This window comes from Elaeis guineensis, chromosome 12 (assembly GCF_000442705.2).
Source record: "Elaeis guineensis isolate ETL-2024a chromosome 12, EG11, whole genome shotgun sequence".
Lineage (NCBI taxonomy): Eukaryota > Viridiplantae > Streptophyta > Magnoliopsida > Arecales > Arecaceae > Elaeis > Elaeis guineensis.
The window spans coordinates 8,233,854-8,256,690 of NC_026004.2; the positions used below are offsets into that span (position 1 = coordinate 8,233,854).

At 37.9% G+C, this 22,837-nt stretch overlaps 1 protein-coding gene across 3 annotated transcripts; it reads left to right on the forward strand.

Moving 5' to 3' along the window:
- The first annotated feature begins 636 nt into the window (after positions 1-636).
- Positions 637-16,991, forward strand: LOC105055432 (ENHANCER OF AG-4 protein 2). Of its 3 annotated transcripts, XM_073246468.1 has the most exons (13): positions 1,059-1,092; positions 1,619-1,693; positions 2,048-2,110; positions 7,291-9,408; positions 9,514-10,039; positions 10,664-10,772; positions 10,967-11,079; positions 11,276-11,463; positions 14,783-15,395; positions 15,469-15,994; positions 16,285-16,380; positions 16,473-16,571; positions 16,666-16,991. In XM_073246468.1, the coding sequence occupies exons 3-12, from the start codon at positions 2,064-2,066 to the stop codon at positions 16,541-16,543; spliced, it is 4,407 nt and encodes a 1,468-aa protein (XP_073102569.1). In that variant the 5' UTR covers positions 1,059-1,092; positions 1,619-1,693; positions 2,048-2,063; the 3' UTR covers positions 16,544-16,571; positions 16,666-16,991. The 3 variants fall into 3 exon arrangements, with proteins under 3 accessions (XP_073102568.1, XP_010935541.1, XP_073102569.1); XM_073246467.1 differs by lacking the exon at positions 2,048-2,110 and having other exon boundaries at positions 637-1,092; positions 1,619-1,695; XM_010937239.3 differs by lacking the exon at positions 2,048-2,110 and having other exon boundaries at positions 637-1,092; positions 1,619-1,695; positions 9,514-10,027.
- The last annotated feature ends 5,846 nt before the right edge of the window (positions 16,992-22,837 follow it).

Below are 22,837 nucleotides of genomic sequence, written 5' to 3' on the forward strand. Positions count from 1 at the left end.
CACAACTATTTTTACACATAGCTGATGTTATATTGTACGTTTGCTCTTTCTTGACGTGATAAAAATAACCACCTATGGTTCCTTTATCTTACAAGACATTTTAATACAACATATGTTTAGCAATCCTCTTAATTATCCTCTTGATCATTACATTCCATAAATAAGAACCTGCAACTTTTTTTTTTTTTTTTTTTCCAACAAGCAAATTCAAAAATATGCGTCATGCGCGTATAACACAGGTAGAATCGGGTGCCACGTCGGATGGTCTTCGCATCAGAGTTCCATTTTTGAGTCCACTCAAGACAACAAGCCATCTAGTCCAGCCGCAAGAACCGGGGTATTCCTCCACGGTAGATTTCATCAGGTGGCCCCTGCGCACGGATAAGTACAAGCCGCATCGAATCAACGGTGGATACACTTCCATAGTTGACAGGTGTCCACAGCGGATTTTTATTTCTTAAACTAAAATAAAATAATATCATGGACCACCTTCCGTTTTATCTCACCGTCAAATCCAGATCAGACGGACAAGCAGTTAGATATATATAATATTCAGCGTATAATCAACGGATGCGGTGTGATCCCAATCGGTCGGTTAAGATGGTGTCGGCGAGTATGGTTTAAAGGCTCTGCCCCTCTGTAGTTGCTTTCTTCGTTCTCTCGCCCTGTACCCAAATTTCGATCGCTATCAGACTCTTCTTCTTCTCGCTCTCCTCCTCGATCCCTTCTCGCTGTCTCCGGCGTTCGAATGCTGAGATTCCTCTCTCCGTCATCCTCCTACAGCCCCTCGATCACGCCACCGTAGCCCTCCGGCCGTCCGAATCCCCGTCTCCAGCGTTCGACAGGGAGAGGAGCTGCCTCGGGCTCGGGGAAGCGAGCCGGTCGCAGCGTTCTAGGGTTTCTTTTCCATTCTTTGATCTTTTCTCTCTGAGCCTGGGTTCCTGGAGGACTGGTGGGGGTTAGGGTTTCTTGATCGTCGCCATGGCTCCGGGACGTAGGAAGGGTGGGGCGCGCGGCAAGGCGAATGACCAGTTGAAGCTGGGGGATTTGGTTCTCGCGAAGGTCAAGGGATTCCCGGCGTGGCCGGCGAAGGTAAGTTCGATTTCTTGGTTGGATTCTGATTTTGTCTCGGCAGATGGAATTTTGATTTCGGTGCAGTTCGTGGTCCTCTCTTTACCTTTTTTCGTCTCAAGATTTCGTCACCATCTGCTTCGATTTCATGGAAGCACGACATCTAGGGTTTTGGAACTTTGCTTTAACCAAATATCTAGGTAGCTTGATTATGTTCTGACCGAAACTTTGTTTGAATCCAATTCGCTTAATTTGATGAATATTGCTCCTGCTTTTGTATATCTATCCCTTTTCTGGATCTTTATTTATGTATCAGGAACCCTTGGAGCTCCCAAACTCTACCAAAAGTAAAATTTAGCTGTTGCGTTTTGTTTGTTTCTTGGTGGCTTTTAGTTTAGTGGCATATTTGATCCTATGAAAATGCTTTGTTTGCTTTAGAAAATAAAAAAAATAACATTCCTCAGTTCCTCCTTATTGCGCTTGTATTAAACATTCTGGTTGCTTCTTTGTGGTTTATATTTAATAGACTTTGGATGTTTGTTTTCAGATAAGCAATCCTAAAGATTGGGGGCATTCGCCTGATCCGAAGAAATGCTTCGTTCAGTTCTTTGGGACTTCTGAAATGTGAGTGTGATGCAGTCCCCATATTTTCTCTATAACCCTTATTTTGTGTACTCGGTGGATGTCCAAGTTATATCCTGCATTATTATACCTTATCTTGTTCGGTGCTTTGAACAGTCAAACCATTACATGTTTTTCCTTGCATACCTTGTCAATTAAATAGGTTAACTTTGAAAGTATATATGGGGATGACCAATTTATGATATAGCTAGAAGATATTTCTAGAGGTATTTTGTAGCGTAATGTTCATATAGGACATAACTCTTCTTCAAGTCCTTGTAGAGAAAATTTTAGGGGGATTTTTCATGTTCTTCATACAAAGTTCATTTGAAGGTTAAATTAGATATGATTGTGCATATAAATGCTTTTGGATGAAATCCCTTCAGAAAGTGGATCTTCTCTTTTTTATTATATGGAGGTAAATGGTATTTTTTGCAAATGATTCACTGTATCATTAATTATTAGTATTATCATACAATACTGTCATTATATTCAGATAGAACTAAATATTCCTTGTTAGCTCCTTTTCAATGTAGGTAGTTGAGAGTAACATTTGAAATTTTTGGAACTTGTTTTAAAGTTTCAGAGGATGATGAACTTTGTGTCTAAATCTTAGCTGTGTCATACTTCTTCCATTCCTGTTGAGATTATCAATGATAATTCATGTAAGAAATAAATGGTTTATAGGCATTATCATAGTGGCAGTTAGGTAGGAAATAACTGAAGAAACTCCTACATAGTCCCTGTGATTGACCTGAAATAATTGTTATTATGAATGCAGTTCAGGTGTTTGGGCATCCGTCCGAGCAGAAGCCATACCTTAAAATGCTTAAAATGACTCAAACCTTGATTGCGATGATGTTGGTAGGGCTGCAATTTAGCTTGCCAGTCAGGAGATCAAGCTGTTTGGTCTTGGCTCAGTTATATTTAGTATCAGATTTAGCTTAGCTTGCAATTGGCTTATTTGTTCTACTAACTGAGTTCATGTTCAAGCTTGAATTTGGGCTAGAGTGCAAACTTGATCTCAAGAATATCTCATCTAAAAAAATTTGGTAAAATGAGTTTAAATCAGGGAGAAGAATCCAAAAATCAATAAGAACAAGAATCAGCTCTCTCTCACCCAACTACTTCATATAATTGAATGTTGGCATATAATTTGATAAGAACTGTAATCAAAGCTACTGGGATCGCACCAACAGAGAAGAATATGGAGACCATTGTTTGTGGATTTTTTTTATAAAAAAATAAAATTAGGGGTGTGGCTGTTGGCTTTGGTGGTTTCATATAATCTACAACTCACTTGATGAAAAGCGCAACCCTTTTTCTCTACGAGAAGTGAATGTTTCCACCACTTATATGTGACCTAGGTGCGTGCACAAATGTCACATATCTGATGCATGGTTGACCATATAATTTCCTCAAGGGAGGTTGATGTGTCCTCTGAATGCATCATACATGCATGTTTAATGTTGGAATTAAGAGGATTGCCTGGTTCTTGGCTTGCATTTGTATCATGCATTCGATGCATGGCTTGTTCAAGTGTCATCGGTTGTTTAGTTAGTGAAAACAGAAGGTTATGAAACAAAACATCCATGCATGGGTAAACCTTTGGAAAAGAGGTAGGGAAACTAGAAACATGTAGGTTACAAGAAGTCTACAAGTGGTTTTTAGGTTTTCTGTGAATGCAGTTTTAATAAACGTATTTTGGATGTTGTGGATGAAGTATCCATTATTTTTAATTCTATTGTGTTTAGATACCAAAGGAGGGTCTTCTACCTACAAAAGATGATAAAAAATGCTGAGGATTTGGTTTAAGGCAAGGCCAAAGTGGAGGAGATATTGGATATGGTTAACACGCTTTAGATTTAGGAATAGGAGGGGTTGTTTGGTCTATGAGAGGGAGGGCAGGAGTTGCACGTTTCTAGGCACCAAGTAGTGTAACGAGGTGCTAGGTAGTGGGAGGGACTGATTGGTGGGGTTCTAGGGCATTGGATTAGAAAAGGGAAAGAGTGACGTAATTTAGGCCCCATTTTTTGGTGGATAAATATCATGAAAAGATTGATCAGCTTTTCTATTGACCAACTTACCCATGTTCTTACGCTTTTTAAGATGGATTAGTTACTTTCTCATGGATAGCATTTACCCATGACATGAAAAAAAATCTTATCCACCTAGGGGATGGATAAATCATTTTCCTATCAGCCAGTAAAGTAGATGTTTGATTTTATTTTTAAGATGCCCCATCTTCATTTCTAATGCCTCCATCATTCAATGCTCAATAATTCAGTTATCCACTTTCTCTAAACCTAAAAAGCATAAAGAGTATTATGGGAAATATGGATAAACTTTAGCAACTTACCTACGAAAGTAGTAATGCAAAAGAACATGGATAACAGATTTTGGAGTCACTTTTTCATGCATAAAAGATCATGGGTAAATTATTTTTCTATCTAAATGTTGTCTGAAAAATATTTATCTAAGAAAATATAGATTCTTAGATAAATTTTTTATTCACAAAAGAATGGACCCTAGTCTAACTTTCGAATTTGTCTTTGCTTAGTAGGCGATAGTTTATACTATTGAAGGTGACGACCATACTATGTGTTTCTAGACACCCATGTTATAGCGTGATCCATTCTCTCTCTCTCTTGTGCATGCATTCTCTTTTTCATGATTCTTTACATTGACCATAACACATTTATGTATCTAACTATACTATCTTTTAGCCTTATCTCCATCTTTCCCCCTCTCCCCTATATCATTTGCCTCCCTTTTGGTTTTGTAAGAAGATGAAGTTGTTATATCAAGAATGATGACAATATGCAACTATGTAGTCATGTTTTAATGCCTCAAATATAAAGTATAGTATTCTAGAGTTGAATTAGTTTAGAATTCTTGTGTATCCAATTAATATATTTGTTATTGTGTCCTTTTACATTGTAAATTTGCTCATGGATATCATTTCGAGTCTCTGAAATCTTGTTTTTGACTAGATTGGGGTTCTATATAATGTGGGTTCCCTATCATATCATGTGTGGGGATGGCTATGGGTCAGATATGGGTCTGGTCGGCCAATACCTATACTTGCTTCGTATTCGCCTTGGGTCGGGTCAAGTAGAGATGCAGATTGGATCCAGTCGGATAGATAAGAGAGGTTGGGTTGGGTTTGATACATGTAAATATTTTAAAATAATTATAATTTTGAAAAGGAGATATACATATTAAGGCCACATTGGGTTGGGTTCGAGGTAGGGCATATCATTATCTGTACACCAATCCTGCTTCGGATATTTTCCTAGAATCCATACCCGCCCTGGGTTCTAATCAGATCGGATAAAATCCACTCCATTTGGGTCGAGTCAGGTACCTGGCGGGTCGGCTAAAATTGCCATTCCTTTCTGTGCACGTTTGGTAAGATTAGTAAGAATAGAAGTGCCGTGCAATTTTTCACCTAGCCAACTAGCATGTATGTCTTGACAAAAGTTTTAAAACCTATTATTAGCAATGCCCATTTGTTTTTTTTTTTGTTCATTTAAAATTAAATTCGAGTAAGTTCAAGCATCATGCATTTTCATAATTCCAATTGGAAAACCTATATAAATAAGGGGATTATCCAACTAATCCCTGTAATGTGATAGTTACACTTTTTCTTTCCTATTGAGTAACTTTCATGAATTCATATTAAGCCTAGGGAAGCAATTTATACTGTGTACTACCATTGTTTTTATCTTAGGAACCAAGCTGCCCCATCTGACAGCCGAAAAATAGATGGTTTGCAAAAAGGCTTTACAGTTGATAGTTCTTTGCTATCTAATTAATTGAATATTTCAGTTTATCTGTTGATGTTGTGTTCATACCCATTCTTTACTAACGAGGATGGTGCAGTTCAGATTGTCATTGTTGTCATAGACAAGTGATGTTGGTGATTGCTATAGTCAACTTTTCCTTGATAATGGTGTTTTATACTCTTGAATTTTTAATTGCGGGATATGGCACCTAAGCTTGAAATTTTAGCAAATTAAATATATTTGGGAGTTATAAATTTTTCTAGGAAGTCAAAATCAGGATAGCTATGATTTAAGATTCATTCTAAATTTATGGGTTGGTGTATCATATGAATGGTGTATACATTACACATGAATGTAAATATGGAGGCTTGCATATTCTAGTTTAGAAATTGACATTCTAATACCTCATATTGTAAATAGAGTATAAAACAAAATTTAGTACTTTATAGATTTTAGAGGTTTCTAGTCATTAATCATAAAATGGCTTGGTTCCTTAAAAGTATCAAACATCAGAGACTATTGGTTTTTAAAGTATTAGTCACTGAAGGGCCTCCCTTATTTATAATAGTTAACTACTTAATTGGTTGATGACACTGCCATCGGTTTATGATAGTGTTTTTATAATTAAATTCAAATATCTATGTGTTGAAAGGGAAGTTTCATATTTCCCTAGCAAAACTCTTTGAAATTCCTAAGACACAAAAATCTGTTGAAGATCAGGATCACACTCCAGGAACCACAATAATTTCTCCTTATGACATCGAAGGGGCTCTAAGTTATGCAATCATGAAAAAGTTGATGTTTTTGATTCAAGGTCTCACTGTAAGTAGTTCAACATTTTTCTAGAGCATTATTTTATCATGGCTCTTATTTTGCAATATTTAATATATGACAATATTCTACTGGATGGTGACAAGATGGAAGAGAATTTTGTATTGTTCTCTCTTGGCATGCATGATGCTCTCCTAATTAAAGGATGACAAGCGGACTGTCCTAAAGGGTTCAGGAGCTGCCTGTAGCAGATCCATGTTATGCTGAGTCAGCAAATATTTGCATTATGATTTAGTTTAGCTGGAAACTGGTTAATCAATACTGAGAGAACTGGGGCTGCTGAACATGGACTATGGCACCTTTTGTACTTAAATAATGCTGGTGTCAAGGATGGGTTATAAATGAGTTCACTGTCAGGCTGTTGCTTGGTGCAATGGTAAAATTCTTAGGCTGACAAGCACAAGTGCATGTTTAAGTTGTAGGGCAGCCATTTTATGCAAAAAATTGCCAAAGATTAGGTTTGTCCCCTCCCATGACCCTGATTGCCAGTACCATAACTGGGTTAAAAGAAAAAGAAAATTAGTTTTGTGTTGTAACTAACAAGCCTACGCTAGTTTATAGATCTTGTTTCATTTATAATTGAGGTGCCCATTTGTGGTACTTTGCTTGGTAATAGCCTTCTGATGCATATACTGAGAAAAATGTGGGTAAGCAACATCAAATAAAATGTCTTCTTTTCCCTACCTTAGTCTTGTTGATATGTGACCATTTATCGAAATCTTTGAGTTATCCTTGTTTTTTTTCTCCTGTTCGATGCAGCTTATTGTTGTTTAATATCATACACTAATACGTAAATAGTTTTCATATGAAAGATTGCACCTGTGCTGTTGGTGGTATTTAACTTTCATATATCGATTTTTCTTATATGTCATTCGTCCTTGTATTCTAAATCCTTTCAAGGGATAATTGAGTCCAGACTAAGAGTGTATCCTGATTATATTCTTGTAACTGATAAATTTTGTTTGCTGCTCTTCTGCAGTGCTTTTGTTGCACCAGCTGATATTCAAGTATTTACTAATGAATCAAAAAGTAAGGTGATAGCTCGCTGCCAGCGTAAAACTATCAAATGTTTTGCCCGTGCTGTGGAGGAGATTTGTGTGGCTTTTGAAGAACTGCGCAAGAAAAGTTCAGGTGAGCTTGGAGAGGATGCTGAAGGGACCAGCACTGGTCCTGCATCTTCCCAAACTGACTGTTTTGAAGATAGCAAGCATCCAGCAGATAATCATGAGATGTCTCCATTAAAAGACCAGGAAGAAAAACTTGAACAGAAGGTGGATAAAAATGACAACTCCAGTGATGAGTTGCATGGGTTGGAGCGCTGTTCATGGAGTCATGAGAGGACTGCGATGTCTGACCTGAAGCCTAGTGATTTAAGTGGAACAAAGTCTCTAGTTTTCTCTAAGTTGAGGAGGAAGAAAGCATCAAATAATGGTCTACAGGAGCTACCAGAAAGAAAAGCTTCAGTTTCTAATTCAGCTTCCAGTACTCCTTCCATGAAGGGAGATAATGCAACAAATCCTCATCCTGATGTCAATCAAGGTGATGGCATGGAAATATGCTCGAAAACTGAAATGGTGTTGGCTCTTCCAAAGAGCTCTGTTGCTAGTGGATATCAAGATCTTGGTGATTCTGAGAAATGCCATGGGGATTTGTCTTGCAATGAGCCTGTGGGTTCTCCATCTTTGGCAACCTCAGTTCATTCAAAAAATTTATGCAATGTACAGAAAGTTTTAGAGAATGGCCATATCATAGCAAAGGTGGCTCCTAAAACAAAAAGAGAACTCAACAATGCCCTGAAAGTGAAAAGAAGCCCTGCACTGAAAAAGCAGGAAAAGGATTCCTATACAAAGGGAAACAAACAGTGCATAGATGAAAATATTGCTTCACATGATGATGTCAAATCCAAAAAACCTTCAAGATTAGATACTGATGTGAACAGTGTAAAGAGATTAAGGAGGGTTCTTAGCAAGGAGGAAGAAGAAGATACTACCAAGGGACATGTCTCTGGAGGGTCATTATCTTCTGATGGATCTGGGGAGAAAAGGCCCGAGCGTCACAGTAAAAAGCATAAGCTGGATGATGCTGAAGATTCACGACCAGCTAAAAAATCAAAAGATGCAGACAAGAGTGGTGCAATAACCAAGAGCTCAACAAATAGCGACTTATCCCAGTTTTCTGCTAAAATTAGAGAAGATAAAGTGATGGAAAGTAAGAAATCTGCTACATCTCTGAAAGTTGATGGTCATCTGGTTTCTAAAACAGGAGCACATAATGATAGGGTACCCATGCAGGGTAATGAGGTCATCCTGCCATTATCAAAACGACATTGTCATGAATTGGAGGCAGTATCAAATTCAGAGGCTAAAAGTGCTAGACATAAAATCCACTTTCGCCCCAGACGGAGGTCATGTCGAATTGATGATGACGATGAAGAGGAAGGGCACAGAACTCCAGTTCACAAACAATCTGCCATCAATTTGACTACAGTAAAACCAGACATCCCAGCACCTATTCAGTCACAACCAGGAAGAGGTAAAGATCCTGTATCTAGTGTTAACAATGGTATGATTGAAAATCCAGGCTTTACAAGGGAGGAGAAACCTTTGGATGATAGCATATCACCTGTTAAAATTGAGAATGATATTTCGTCTCCTTGTCCTGGCAAAATTGTGGAGAGAGGGGCTGAAAAACCATCTGGGTTACTCGTATCTCCTGGGAATCCAGAATATCAGAAATCATCATCTAATGAGGTTAGAAAAACCATCATTTCACCCAAAACATCTGTTGGCCCAGGTGAGACAACCAAGTTGTCAGAGCATAAGTCCATCAAACCTCAATCAAAAACTGCATGTTCAAGTTCAGTTTCAGTAAAGAAAGCACAAAGTTCTTCGTCTAAACTCTCCAACCAGACTCCTGAGAGCTCAACTCGCTCTCATAGTCAAGCTACCACAGAAAAGAATAGGTCAACATCTAAGTCAGAGATGTCGAAGTTCAGCTCCAAATCCAATATGCAGATGTCTGTGGATGCTGAAAATAGATATGTCACTAATTTTTCAGTTGAGCATAACACTGAGAAGGATGTTTTATCAGGAGAACGGTATGTAAATTGCTACTTTCCCTTCTTATTTGATATGTCTGTACATAGGTTTGGTGCATAGTTGCTTTACTTTAATCAATTGATTTTATTATTGTCTGATCGCAGATCAGAAACTGCTAAACAAGACAAACCAGCAACTTTATCAACTGATTCCAAATTTACAGATTCGTTCAAGTCAATGAAACATCTTATTGCAGCTGCTCAAGCAAAGAGGAGACAGGCACAGTCTCATTGTCTACCCCGTGAAAATGCTTTTCCTGGTTCAATCTCAACGCCGCCTGTGATACAGGGAAGGAGCCCAAGTCCTGCTTCTTCCATTCCCTTGTCATCAGGGAATTCTGTTCAGAAGGATGCAAAGGGAACATCTGCACCTTCTGATTCCCCATCTGTACTTGCTCGACAACTGTCATCAACAAATCAGGTGGAACTCGAAGAATATGAACACAAATTTAGTCCTGGACATAGGGCACCTGGCGGGTCATTGAGTGGTGGCACTGAAGCAGCTGTTGCACGTGATGCTTTGGAAGGAATGCTAGAAACACTTTCGAGGACAAAGGATAGTATTGGACGTGCAACCCGCCTTGCCATTGATTGTGCCAAATATGGCATTGCTGGTGAGGTGAGCAAGCTTGTATGTTCATGCCTCATTGTGAACATTTTAGCTCTCGCACCCTTTCCTTTATCCTCTCTATGTATGTTTTTTTCTCTTTTTTGTTTTTTTTTTTTTTGGGGTGGTTGTGGTGGGGGGAGGAATTATAAATCCACATTTGATGAAGCTGATTGCATGCACTGGCTTGCATTTAAGTGTGTGTTCCACCCTTTATATGATCAATATGCTATCAAGCTCACTGTATATTTACTTGCAATTTCTAATAAGAATCTTTGTCAGTGTTCTTCAACTTTCTTAGTTTTTTCTTTTTTTTTCTTTTTTTTTTTTTGGGATGGTTTTTTCACCTTCTTTGTCATGGTAATGGCTGATGGCTGCTTTTGTGTTTTGTATTTGGATTTTATCAGTGGGACAAGTTTATCAGCTTGCTTGTCGGCAAAATAAGGATGTTTGTGAAGTGCTTTACAGCTTAAAATTAATTTTAGTCGAGGAGGCCTTCTTTTCAGAATTAAGTTGTGTACCTTTTAGTTCCTTGATTTGATAGTAATGGTTCTCTATTGAAAGTTGTCCATTAAATGTATGCTTTATCCCTTTTCTGTGGTCTGACATTTTAATGTTTTCTCACGGTAAAGTTCATGCCTTCTGCAGATTGTAGAGCTTCTCATTCGGAAGTTGGAGGGTGAACCCAGCTTTCATCGTAGAATTGATCTCTTTTTCCTTGTGGATTCCATCACTCAATGTTCACATAACCAGAAAGGTCGGTACATCTATGGAATAACTTCTGTAGCTTCCATGAAAACATATTTACACAATATAATTTTGGGTCAGACCATAATTTATAATGCAATTCTTGACTTTACACTTTAGTGCATGCTTCTGGATCTAAAATGATAACCAATGGATGGATTTATTTTTTTAAAAAAATTCTTGAAGCATTTTTAAAATGTTCAGGCATTGCTGGAGCTTCCTATGTTCCGACTGTGCAAGCAGCATTACCACGTCTTTTGGGTGCTGCTGCTCCACCTGGAGCCAGTGCTCGTGAGAATCGTCGCCAGTGCCTCAAGGTAATTGGGTTGCTAATAAAAAAGGCCATTACCCAGTTATAGTCCGGATAACGGGGGTCTTGGGAGGGGCAGACTGGTGGCAGACCTAATATTTGGCATTTCTTTTAAATACACAAAGTGGCCTACTTGGGTTACTAGTGTCCTACTGATAAGAGGATGTGTTTGTTGGAGGAATTAACTGTTTTCTTCCCCTCAGGTATTGAGGTTGTGGCTTGAGAGGAAAATTCTACCTGAACCGCTTCTACGTCAGTACATGGATGACATTGATGTTCCGAATGATGACACGAATGATGGATTTTTTCTGAGACGCCCTTCTCGAGCTGAACGTTCTGTGGATGATCCAATCAGAGAAATGGAAGGAATGCTTGTTGATGAGTATGGAAGGTAGTTTATTATACACATTAATCAAATTCCTTACATTTTAATATGCTAATGCCATATTGTGTAGTCATCCAGTGTATTGGTTTAGTGGCTAAATTTACCATTTGATTGAGTTAGGTGCGGTTGAAATGCTAGTGAGTGATTAATAATTCCTTTTCTCTCCTATATTAGCAGTATTGAAAATGGATATATTTTGGAATTTAGTGATTCATAATTGGAACCTAGACTTTAAGTGCTGCTCAGTGCCCATTTGAGCTGAGTTACATATTCTGTACCAGGAAGTGTAGTGCTGGATTATCACAGCAGTCATTTAGTTCTTTCTTTTTATTTTTAATTATAAAAAGTTGTCTTCTCGATTATTATGATCTTAGATACTTCTTTCAGCACTTTTTGGCATGTGCCACGCTGCCTGGGCAGTAGCCAGCATGCTTGGCAACACCAGTCGCTGATTCTTTGATTGAAATAAAGTGATGCATGAAGTTTTCAAAATTGATGTGTATGATTTTGAATAAATTGGTTGTACATCTAAGAAGAACAAATGAATCTAGCGTATATTACTGAAAGAGTATGGCTTTGAGCGGTCTAATTAGACTTTTGATTGCAGCTAGGGTTTAGTTTATGCCATGATTACCCAAATCCAAAATTCTTAGAAAAGATGTTGCATCTTTTGGTACTATATTAACTTCCAGTGTTTCTTATATACTTTTTTGTCATTTTGGCCATTATCTATGGATCCTTCGCTCTAGATACCTCCATCCATATTGCACAGGCGTTAATTATCTCAGCCAACAACCCAATGTTTCCTCTGACTCAACTTGATATAGGTAGTCAAAGTTATGCTGATGGTGTTAAATTGATAAATATGATATTGTCTTTACTTTTTCTATAGACACACAATTTTGATGAAGAAAAAAACCAATACAAATGAAATTCCTAATATGTCCCTAACTTAATATTATTTCAATTAAGCTAAACATATGTATATATCTAACTATATATGTGTGTGCGCTTGCATGCATTCTAATGTATTGAACACCTTTTTTATGTATATTTTTGAAAAAAATACTCTGCAACAAAGAAATTTCACAACTTCTGTGCTTTTGCTATTCGCCTTATTATGATATTTATCCTTTTCAATTAAGATTCAACATTGCAATGAGATCTAGAATGTGCTATTACTTTCAAGATCCATTTGGTTTTGAAAAGCCATCAAAACAAACATGTTACTTTTGTGTTATGTTTTTGGCTTTGTATTACAATATAGCAATTAAGATGTCCCAGCGTCCCAATCAGGACGCCTTGGGACATCCTCTGTCCCAAGTGTTGGGATGGGGCAGGACGACGGTGTATCCTGTTGCGTGGAAATACCGGGACAGTCCCATCCCACGGGATTTAAAACCTTGGTATGAACTATTCCATTTTGTAATGTTTGTAACAAGAAAATTGAGTATGTCACCTCTTGTCATTCTATGTTCTTTGGTACTTTTTTCCAGGAATCCACACATTTGTTTGCCCAATACCACATCTTTATATTATGAAGGCACTTTTTCCCCTTCCAGTTGCATTTATGGCCTGCACAACAGTTTGGCAATCATGTATCTACTTAAGCTTATGATTTGATGACAAATGTGGAAGATCTATTAAATGAAATAAAAGCAAAAGATTTAAGTCATAAGTTGTGCGTTAATTCAATTAGCAACATTTAGCTCGTATGTGCACCTTACTAATATCAAGGTAACTATTGTTTCATCATGTGTGATGATTCTAATATGCAATAGATGGTTGTGGTCACATGATTTTCCATCACTCCTGTATATATGTGAACCATGTGGCACATGATTCCATTGATTGCTGTAATTTCATGACAAGTGATGCACATGGTACTTTCGGTTAGGATCATGGTTTTCAGAACCGTCCCGAATAGGACCGACGGGGTACTGAGATGGTTTTGACAGAGAAAACGGCAAACACCAATGCCGGGGAAGAAAAAAGGGAAACAAAGGAAGAGAGAGAGGAGAGGGAGAGGCCGTCGGAGATCGATGGTTGCCCTCTGTAGCCGTCGGAGGGTTGCGGAAGCCTCCACGACTCGGTACGCTCGATAGGGCTACCGCAACGAGCGAGAAAAAGAGAGAGGGGGAGGCCACTAGAGACGGGAGGATGGGATGGCGGAGGGGCTGTCGAAGGTCTCTAGGTGGCCGTCGTAGCCATCAGACGGCGGAAGTGGCGCTGTTGGAATAGCGACTGCGGAATAGAGGCGACCGCCCCTATTCACGCGTCGACCCTTTTTTAAAAAGGGAGATGAACAGTAAAGCCGGTACTTGGTTTGTCGGCTTCGCTTTTAATTTTTTTTTAAAAAAATTTAAAAATAGTGAAGTCGGTAATCGATTTGCCGGCTTTACTATTTCAATGTTTTTTTTAAAAAGCTCAAAAATAGTGAAGCCGGCAAACCCATTGCCGGCTTCACTGTTGTTAGGCTTTTTTAAAAAAGCCTCTAAAACAGGGAGCTTCACGGCTGCGGAGCTGGAGGTGGCGTTTATGCTGTCCGACGGCCACGGCGGCCAGCCGGAGGCCCTCGGTGGCCTCTTCGCCGGAGCCCCCTCGGTTCGGTTCTCCCCCCTCTCTTTTCTCTCGCGAACGACGTGCAGTTGCAGTCTGAGGGCCCACGCAGCTCTCAGGTCGCTGCCGGCGGCGTCTCCGCCGCCTCAACCTTCTTCCCTCCCCTCCTCTCTCCTTCTCTTCCTCTCTCTCTCTTTAACTTCTCCCTGGTTTGTCCCTTTTTTTCCTTCATCGGTTCGCACCGGTTCGGTACAGTACGGGGTCGTGTCGGACCGTGCCGCCAGCCGGCCGGAACGGCCACCTGTACCAGTATTCAAAACCTTGGTTAGGATGAAAAGTCAATCCACCAAAGAAGTCCCCCCAAATAACACCCCCCCTCTCCCCCCCCCCCCCATTTTTTCCCCCGTTCTTTTGTTGTTTACAAAGTCACTCGACGTACACAGACATCACCAATATGCAAGGGAATTCGTATCCTTCACTTCTCAGTTAGAGAGTCTAAGAACAAGGTAGAGAGAGGAAAAAAAATATTGGAGGTTATGCTCTGTATGTATCCTGTTAGTGATGTATATAATAAAAGCATAGGCTGCAACTTGACTGGTAATTGCATGATTAGTTGAATTTCATTGTCATGTTATTGTTTTCTTTCTTTATGTGATGCTTGTTTCCTAGTAATCAACAATCTATTTGTTTCTTTTATATTTTGATTACTTCCTCGTGCTTCCATGTTTTGAATCCTTTTATGTGTTCTTTTATTCTGTTCTTTCAGCAATGCAACTTTTCAGTTGCCTGGACTTTTATCTTCCCATGTTTTTGAAGATGAGGAAGAAGATCTTCCTCGTAGTCCATGCAAGGACACTGGCAATGAATTGCCAGTTGAAGCTATTGGTGTTTCAGAAGAGCCAGACACTTGTGCATTTACTCCAAGTGATCCAAGTGACAGACATCATCACATACTGGAGGATGTGGATGGCGAGCTTGAAATGGAAGATGTGTCTGCATTATCTAAAGATGAGAAAAGTATATTAAGGAATGATCACCTAGAGCTGGAATCTCAGCATCATAAATCTGACATAGCTTTTCAACCAGCATTGGCTGATCAAACTGAGGTTTCCCATCTACCCGTGGGCCCTCCTCCATTGCCTTTAGATCCACCTCCATTGCCTTTGGATCCTCCACCTCCACCACCACCCTTGCCTCCGTCACCGCCGCCACCACCACCACCACCATTGTCACCATCTCCTCCACCCCCACCCCCACCTCCACCATTATCTGCAGCACCACCCTTGCCGTCTCTCCCACCACCGCCACCTATGGTGTCTTCATCTCCATCATCATTGTTATTTCATCCTTCTATACAAGAATATTGCAGGACCTCAAGTGTAAGTGTATTGGTTAGTAGCTTGTATTTATGCCTTTTATATTGTATCTTTAACCTCTGTCTTCTATATCCAGGGCAATCAACTGGCCCAGATGACTGGGAATGCTGCCTTCCAGGGCCAGGAAGATGCTTCTTTGAAAAGTGAAATGGGTCTGCAGCAGCCTGCTAACTTCATGACAAGCGGCATCTGCAATGCACAACCTATAACAAACTTTGGTTCCTCGAGGCCATATGAATATGGGCATAATGACATGTATTTAACAACTCAATCTTCCCATTCCGCTCAGCAGTTTCAACAAGGAAGTGTGCCCTTCCACCAAAGACCTTACCATCCTCTTCCCCCTGCACAAACAACCCCAAATCATCCCTTTCCACCTGCACAAACGCCACCAAATCATTTCTCACATGTTAACCCTATGAGTCAACAAAATATGCAGCAGCCATATAATCCTTACACCTTCTCATCCCATCCTAATAGTCGGAGGCATTTCGCTTCTGATGAACAACGGAGAGTGCATTCCAGTGATTTTAGTCCAGATAATCATCATAATGCTTGGGTATCTGGAGGGAGAAGCTCAACAACTTCTTTTATGCAGGATGGTATGCAGTATAAATTGTTGCTGCTAAAAATGAATATCTTGTTTTCACAGTTGAATAAATGTATGAAAGAAGACAGGCAAAAGCTTTATTTTAGTAGTTTTAATCAAGGTTTGCCATACCGGTACCAAATCGGTATGGAGTCACTTAATACATCTTGCTGTCTTGTACCGTACCGAATATCGATACTATAATAGGATGGTACCAACATGTAGTCTGCTAATGAGATGGCAAACCTTAGCTTTAACCTTAGGACGGTCAGATTCTGAATATGTTTGACATTCTTTTGGCAGGAATTTTGAGGACTAACATGGAAAGATCATCTTCTAATTCTGTGGGTTTTCAGCTTCCTTTGAATGCTCACATGCCTTCTGGAGCTTCAGTTCCAGGTTGTTTTGATTTGCAAGTTTGGTATTTGGCAAATTCAATTTTTTATTGTTATCATATTGGGATTGATTTGGTATCTTATGAATTTATACAGGCCATGGTCTTCCCCAGGTGCTGCCATGCAGGCCTGATGTTTCTGCCCTTAATTGTTGGAGGCCAGCTTAACAGTGAATCTGTTAGTGTTTATGTTGTGGTAAGTGTTAGTAATACGTAGCTGATGCTTCATTTTCTTAAAAGAATCCCACTTCAAAAGATTTTGTGCTTTTTTTCTTTTATTTTTTTTTCAGCTTGACAGTATGATGTGGAAGTTGGGGACTTGCAACACTGATATTTGTGGAGGTGGTCCTTTCCTTCCGATTGAGTATTAAAAGGGCAATTGCCATTAAAGATGGTGACTAGACCTAACATTGCCTTTTGGCAAACTTTGTACATTTTAATTTTTTCCTTGACAATTCATCGAGCAGGCTAATCACTGCTAAACGTAAGCCGCCCTTGTTATTTACACAATTTAGAGAATGTGATTCTAACCTCTGTATATTTCTGAATTGAATACAGCTCTTGTTTCAGTTCAACGTTGTTTATGATAATGCTCAGAAAAATTTTGTTCCTGGAATATTTTTTTCTTAATTGATGAAGCACTTGGTCTACATTGACTGTTGGAGGCTTTGCAACTCAAATTCAGTTAACTACAGAAATAGAAATATCTGGGTGGAAGCAAAATAGGAATGAGATGACGACAAAGTTTGTGGTTTACTTGCAGTGGTCCATTGGGTCTTTTTCTTTCTGATGTTTTTGTGCCAACTAATGATATCTGTGGATATTGTTTTGCTCGAGACTGTCCTAATTGGAAACCAGTAGGCAGAAGCATTCCCATTCTTTTATATGGATTTCTTGAAATTTCATTTGCCTTTTTATGATTGAGATAGTTAGATGTGATCTAGACATGCATTAGTTTTTGCATTGATGTTGGGAGTTTCCACTCTTTGTGGGTTAAACCATATCAAATCCCAGCCGGCACCCATTTCATGATTAATCTACCAATATCATATGATTAACAGGATCTAAATTTAGTATCGTATTTGTTGAAACATGTCAATCATTTTGGTTGAAGTTCCATAGGGTTGAAGTTCCATTGGCTTTTTATTGGTCTTTGCTTAGAGAAATTGCTGTAATATATGTTGATTGCAACCACACACTCAAATATATGTGTGTGCATGTGTTGTTTGGGGAGGGGGGCGTGGTATAATACAAAGTGTAAAGGAGGGCTGCGTACACCCATACAAGTAAATGATCCATGTGGAAAGATGGAAATATAAACCCGTTAGATGTGATTTAGAAGATTGAAAATGCTACATACAAAAAAGCATGTGTTGGAAACCCGTAACCTATGCATGAAGTTGTTCCAGAATACTACATTTTATCGTGCCATTAGACCTTGTAAATCACATCTAGTGGGAGGAGTAATGCTCTTCAAAACCTGTCTTTTTTGTGCATATGGGCTTAAACCTTATATATTACATCCAATGGTTTACATTTTCATTTTGCAACTCATATTATCGAACTTCGTAGTCTAGATAGTGTCCTTTTCTCAATTCCCTTTTTGTATTATAACTATACCCATATGTGCATATATATAGACAGAAGTAGGGAACTGGACCGTACACTAAATGTGAAAACTTCACTATACAATTTAATGATTCAAAATTCAATGATGGGTCATCTCTCCAACATTGATCATGATCAACACCATTGAAATGCTGGCAAGAACCACATGTTTGTGGAGGTCTCTAACCTATGCATTAAGGGCAAACGTAAATGGCTTTAATTGTATAATCTGTCTTCTTGCTATAATCTAAGTATGAAAACCTAGTGAAATATGATCTATAGATGTTTTGAGATGTGTAGATCAAGATCAATGTTGTGAATTTTCAATTCATATGCCCTCTTTGTATTTTAGGGCTCTAGAATAGTTTGTCACTATCTATATTTTCCACCCACTTGATGCTTAGGTAGGATACTATCAAAATATATGATTGCTGATTTTTAGGCATCTTTAATGGCGTAGATCATGATCAATGATGTGAATCTCCTAGTTTGATTGATGTACATTATTAAGTTAAATTTCAATCTTTTACCAAAGATCTATTGTGTAATGTTTAGTGTAACCCATATTTATTTATCTTATCATGATTTTCATTCAAATGAATAATAGTAGGTTTTTGTATTGTAAACATATGCATCTTAGTTTCTTAAATACTTATTAAAAGCCAAATCATCATGTAATTTCGGGTAAGCTGTTGTATATACAATTTTGCCCATTTAAATTAAGCCCAACTAGAGAATGATATTATACAAACTATCTAATGTGCCATTTCATATTGTGGGACTGATGCCCTGCTTCACTGTTAGTGACTCTTGATCTCTCCCCACTTCTTACACTTGTCATATGAATCAATATCTCAATATGCATATAGAGTGGAGCAAGTAGTTCTAACTCCCCTTTCAAAATATTGATGAACTTGACCAGCATTATAAAGTGGACCTGACCTAAAAAGAATATTGAGAGGTTCATGACATGTTTAAATGGTATTCTGAGGACCTTGCCATTGATACTGGTGGAAACTGAAAAAAGAAAATAGGAGGTAAATCTAGTTTCGTGGAAGTTGGCAGTGCAGGGAGGAAAAGATTGACATAGCTTGCAGCAGCCCTTATGGAGAATTCATATCTTAGTCTGAGTCAAGAAGTCAAAGTACAATCAAATAGTTCTTTTGTTAGGCAGCCTGTAGTTGGTATTTGAGTCGTAAAATAATGGGGAAATTCATGGTCTTAACTTGGGAGTTTCTAGAGTTCATTAATTATGGTTCATGTGTTGTGTCTATAAAGTTTATGAAGTATTTATTGCATGTCTCTTATTAGACACTATGGATATAGTGCTGCAAGAAATATCAATAAAAAGTTGGCATGAATTTGAATCAATATTTGCTTGAATTAGTGGTAATTCCACTCTTTGTTATCCTTGGAGAAAGATCAATAAAGATTTAGAACTAAATTTGTCTTTATTTCTTCAAATTTTAGTGGCTTCACACTTAGACTCAGTATTATCATTCTTCTACTTTCTTCTATTCTAGATAAAAATTACTTTCTTTGGTGCATAGATTACCTCGACACTTTTTAATTGTTATGGGTGCCAAATGTCCAAGTTTCAATCATCGTAGCCCGCAAAAATCCAGGCATGGGACATGATGTGTGTGCATGTGCGTGTATCTTTTGATGCTTATTCAAAAAAAAAGAAAAAGAAACTTTAGCAAATAAATGAATTAAATGGCCTTGAGTTTGCAAGTTGTTTAATTTATTTTCTTGTTGAAAGATGTATTGAGATACTTAGATTGATAACTAACTGTAATATATTTATATTTAAAATATAATGATATTGCTTAAACTATATATATAATCTTAAAGAAACTTTGCGTGAAACGACCTTAAAAAAAAATGGCACTCCAGAAAAAAAAGGTGCCGAGTGTGGACACTTTTTTGCTATCATTAGCAGGACACTTACAAGTGGAGCGTCCAGCCCTGTGTGTCGTTTCCAAGTGTCCAAAAGTGTTGACATTTTCAGACACCTCAAAAATGAAGCATCCAGGTAATGTATGCATGAATGGCAGAGCTCCTGCCAATCCACCATCAGTAAACTTCAAGTGCTCTTTAACACACATGGAGACACTCTTACTTATGTGTGTACATATACATATATGTATGTGTGTGTGCACACACACACATGTGTATATGTATGTATGCATAGAGATAGAGAGAGTGTGTGTGAGAGAGACATTGAAAAGTGAAAACTTCAATAGCATTGTGAAATAAGAGCCAATGGACTATTTATCTTGATTGGTTTGCATGATTATTGAGTGTAGTGACCTAAACTCATGGCAAGGCCAAATTAATGTCAGCAAGAGTTTGCAGGCAATGATGAATTTCTCATCACAAGGTTAGTAGTTATCACAAGGGCCAAGGCAAATGGTGGCATGTTATCATCTGTATTGAGCAATAGTTTGAGAATGCCATATTTCATGCAAGTTTACTTTCAGAAGTTGCAAGGCTTCAATCTGGAAGCAAGATAGTATAAACTGATGCAAATGATAATCACAAGGGACGAGCAAAGCCAATACTCATACTTATCAGAGGCAGTTAGTTGCAGATTTGACCCATCCATGGTGTATAGGATAATTCGCTGAATGCCTTTGGTTATTTGTAACCTCTACAGTCATTTCCTTGGTATTGAGTTTTTAATATCTTTGAAATTCTCCTGTCACTTCCATTTAGATTCTTTTTGGCCTTTCCCTCCACTTTTTCCCACTTAAAGCCAAAACTGAGCCCTTTTAGCAATTTTTAGTAAATAAATTTGTGTTCATTGAGCTTTTTCTGCTATTCTGATATCCAACTTACTTTTGGATTTGATGCATAACTATGACAGAGTTGTTATGTTTTTAACATTTAGGAGCTTTTGCCCCTTTACCATTTGGATCATAGTAATGGGGCCAAATCGTTACTGTTCAAAAAAGTTATCATTGAGTTCCTTGACAAGTCACAAATGCAATATAATGTTGTAATAAATAACTGTCTCATCTATGCCCATATAAATGCATGCAGAATAATTGCATGCCATCCTTTGTTTTGTATGATAATTTGGCCACATCAACTTGTAATTAGTAAATGTGGTTGAAGTGGAGATTTGATTTTTGAGTGTTGTGTAGTTAAACACTGATTTGACCTAACAACCCTTAGCAGTCCATGTCCTTGTGCTGGCTTGGAAAATGCTGATCAAAAGTGCTATGAATAACAGAGCTAAAATCCACCTACTAGGGACTCTTTGCACAAAGGGAATATCAGCGGCAACTAGCAATCAATGATTTAAAACTTTCATGCATATTGCGTACTATGTTGTAGGAAGCAAAATTATGTTGATGGCTCATCGATGAATATTAAGTTGGTTGTTACTTTTTCATATTTGCAATGTATCGATTCATACCATGCATAAGAATACATACTGACATACTTAATCTACCTGAACTTATTGGATGCATATATTGTATAATTCAGTTTCGTTGATCATATCAGCTTGCCATTATGATATCATTTGTATTAATGTGGCTTATATAATTTCACAATTTTCAAGAAAATATAGTATCATATACATGTATGTATATGTATAAATCCTGATGGATTCATAGGTTTTGGCATGTTCATAAGAATTAAAAATATATTTAAAGGTCTAAACATGTTTTTACACCTCTATTATTGCTATTTTAACAGTTTAAGATATAACATTGAATGTGTCCTAGTTAGCATTTGTTTATCCTTAAATTATTTATTACATATCTCTGCACTAGATGAATGATACCAGGCATAGGCACCGTGTATACCACCCTCCCTCATGCCATGCATGTACGATGTTGGCTTGTCAAGTACTAATTATTATGGCTATTCTAAAGAAAGTGCATTTGGTGTGTTTAATGAGGGCATACTGTCATGTCCCTTATTAGAGATGTATCTGATGTGTTTTGTCAGAGCATACTATTTTGATAGCTTAGATACTGATTAGCAGCCTAGTTACATGCTAATCTGGCGGTTGATCGAATCTGTATGTATGCAAGTTGAGCATCTGAGATTTGATGAACATGATCGAATTCTTATCTAAATTATCTATGATTATTCTAACAAAGTTTGTTTATTCCAGAGTTGTACCTACACCTATCTAGCATGTCAGTAGCCCATAGAATTTCAGAAATTGATGAGCAGAAATCAAAAGCTTACTTTTAGTGTGTTTTCTTAATAAATGATGTTAACTGTCCTGATCTGATCTAATACATGTGGCAAGCCTGGGAAAATAGCTTGCTTTCTAAAACTTTTTACACCTTTCAGATCCATATCTTATATTTGCTGACATAGAAGATCGATCTTAATCTTCAGCTGAAAAAAAAAAAAAAAGGGACCTGAGCTAAAATTAACTGAAACAGTTAAAGTGCTAAACCAATGTATGGAGAATTAGATCTCTATCAACTTTTTTTTGGTGCAAAGAAATTACTTTTTAGTGCAATTTTGTCACCCATAATGGTAATAAAACACTAACTGCAATTTTTAGTGATGATTCACATTGCAGTAGCCCATTAGCATTATCATTCTGCCAAAACCAGAAATCTGAAAAAAAATCATTACTGAATTAGTCTGGAAAACTTCTGAAGCTTCTGGACATCCTTTTAAGGAGAGATGTTATTTTAATAGTTTTCATAGATATGGATCTAGAGATACTATTTGGTGGTCTGATTGAAATAATCTCTTTTGTGTTCTCTTGATGAAAATTCAAAATGAATTAGTGAACAAAAGCCAATCAAAAATCATTGTTCATCTCAAAATCGGGCTTCTATATGTTCAAGATGAAAATGTTGCAAGACTTTTGGA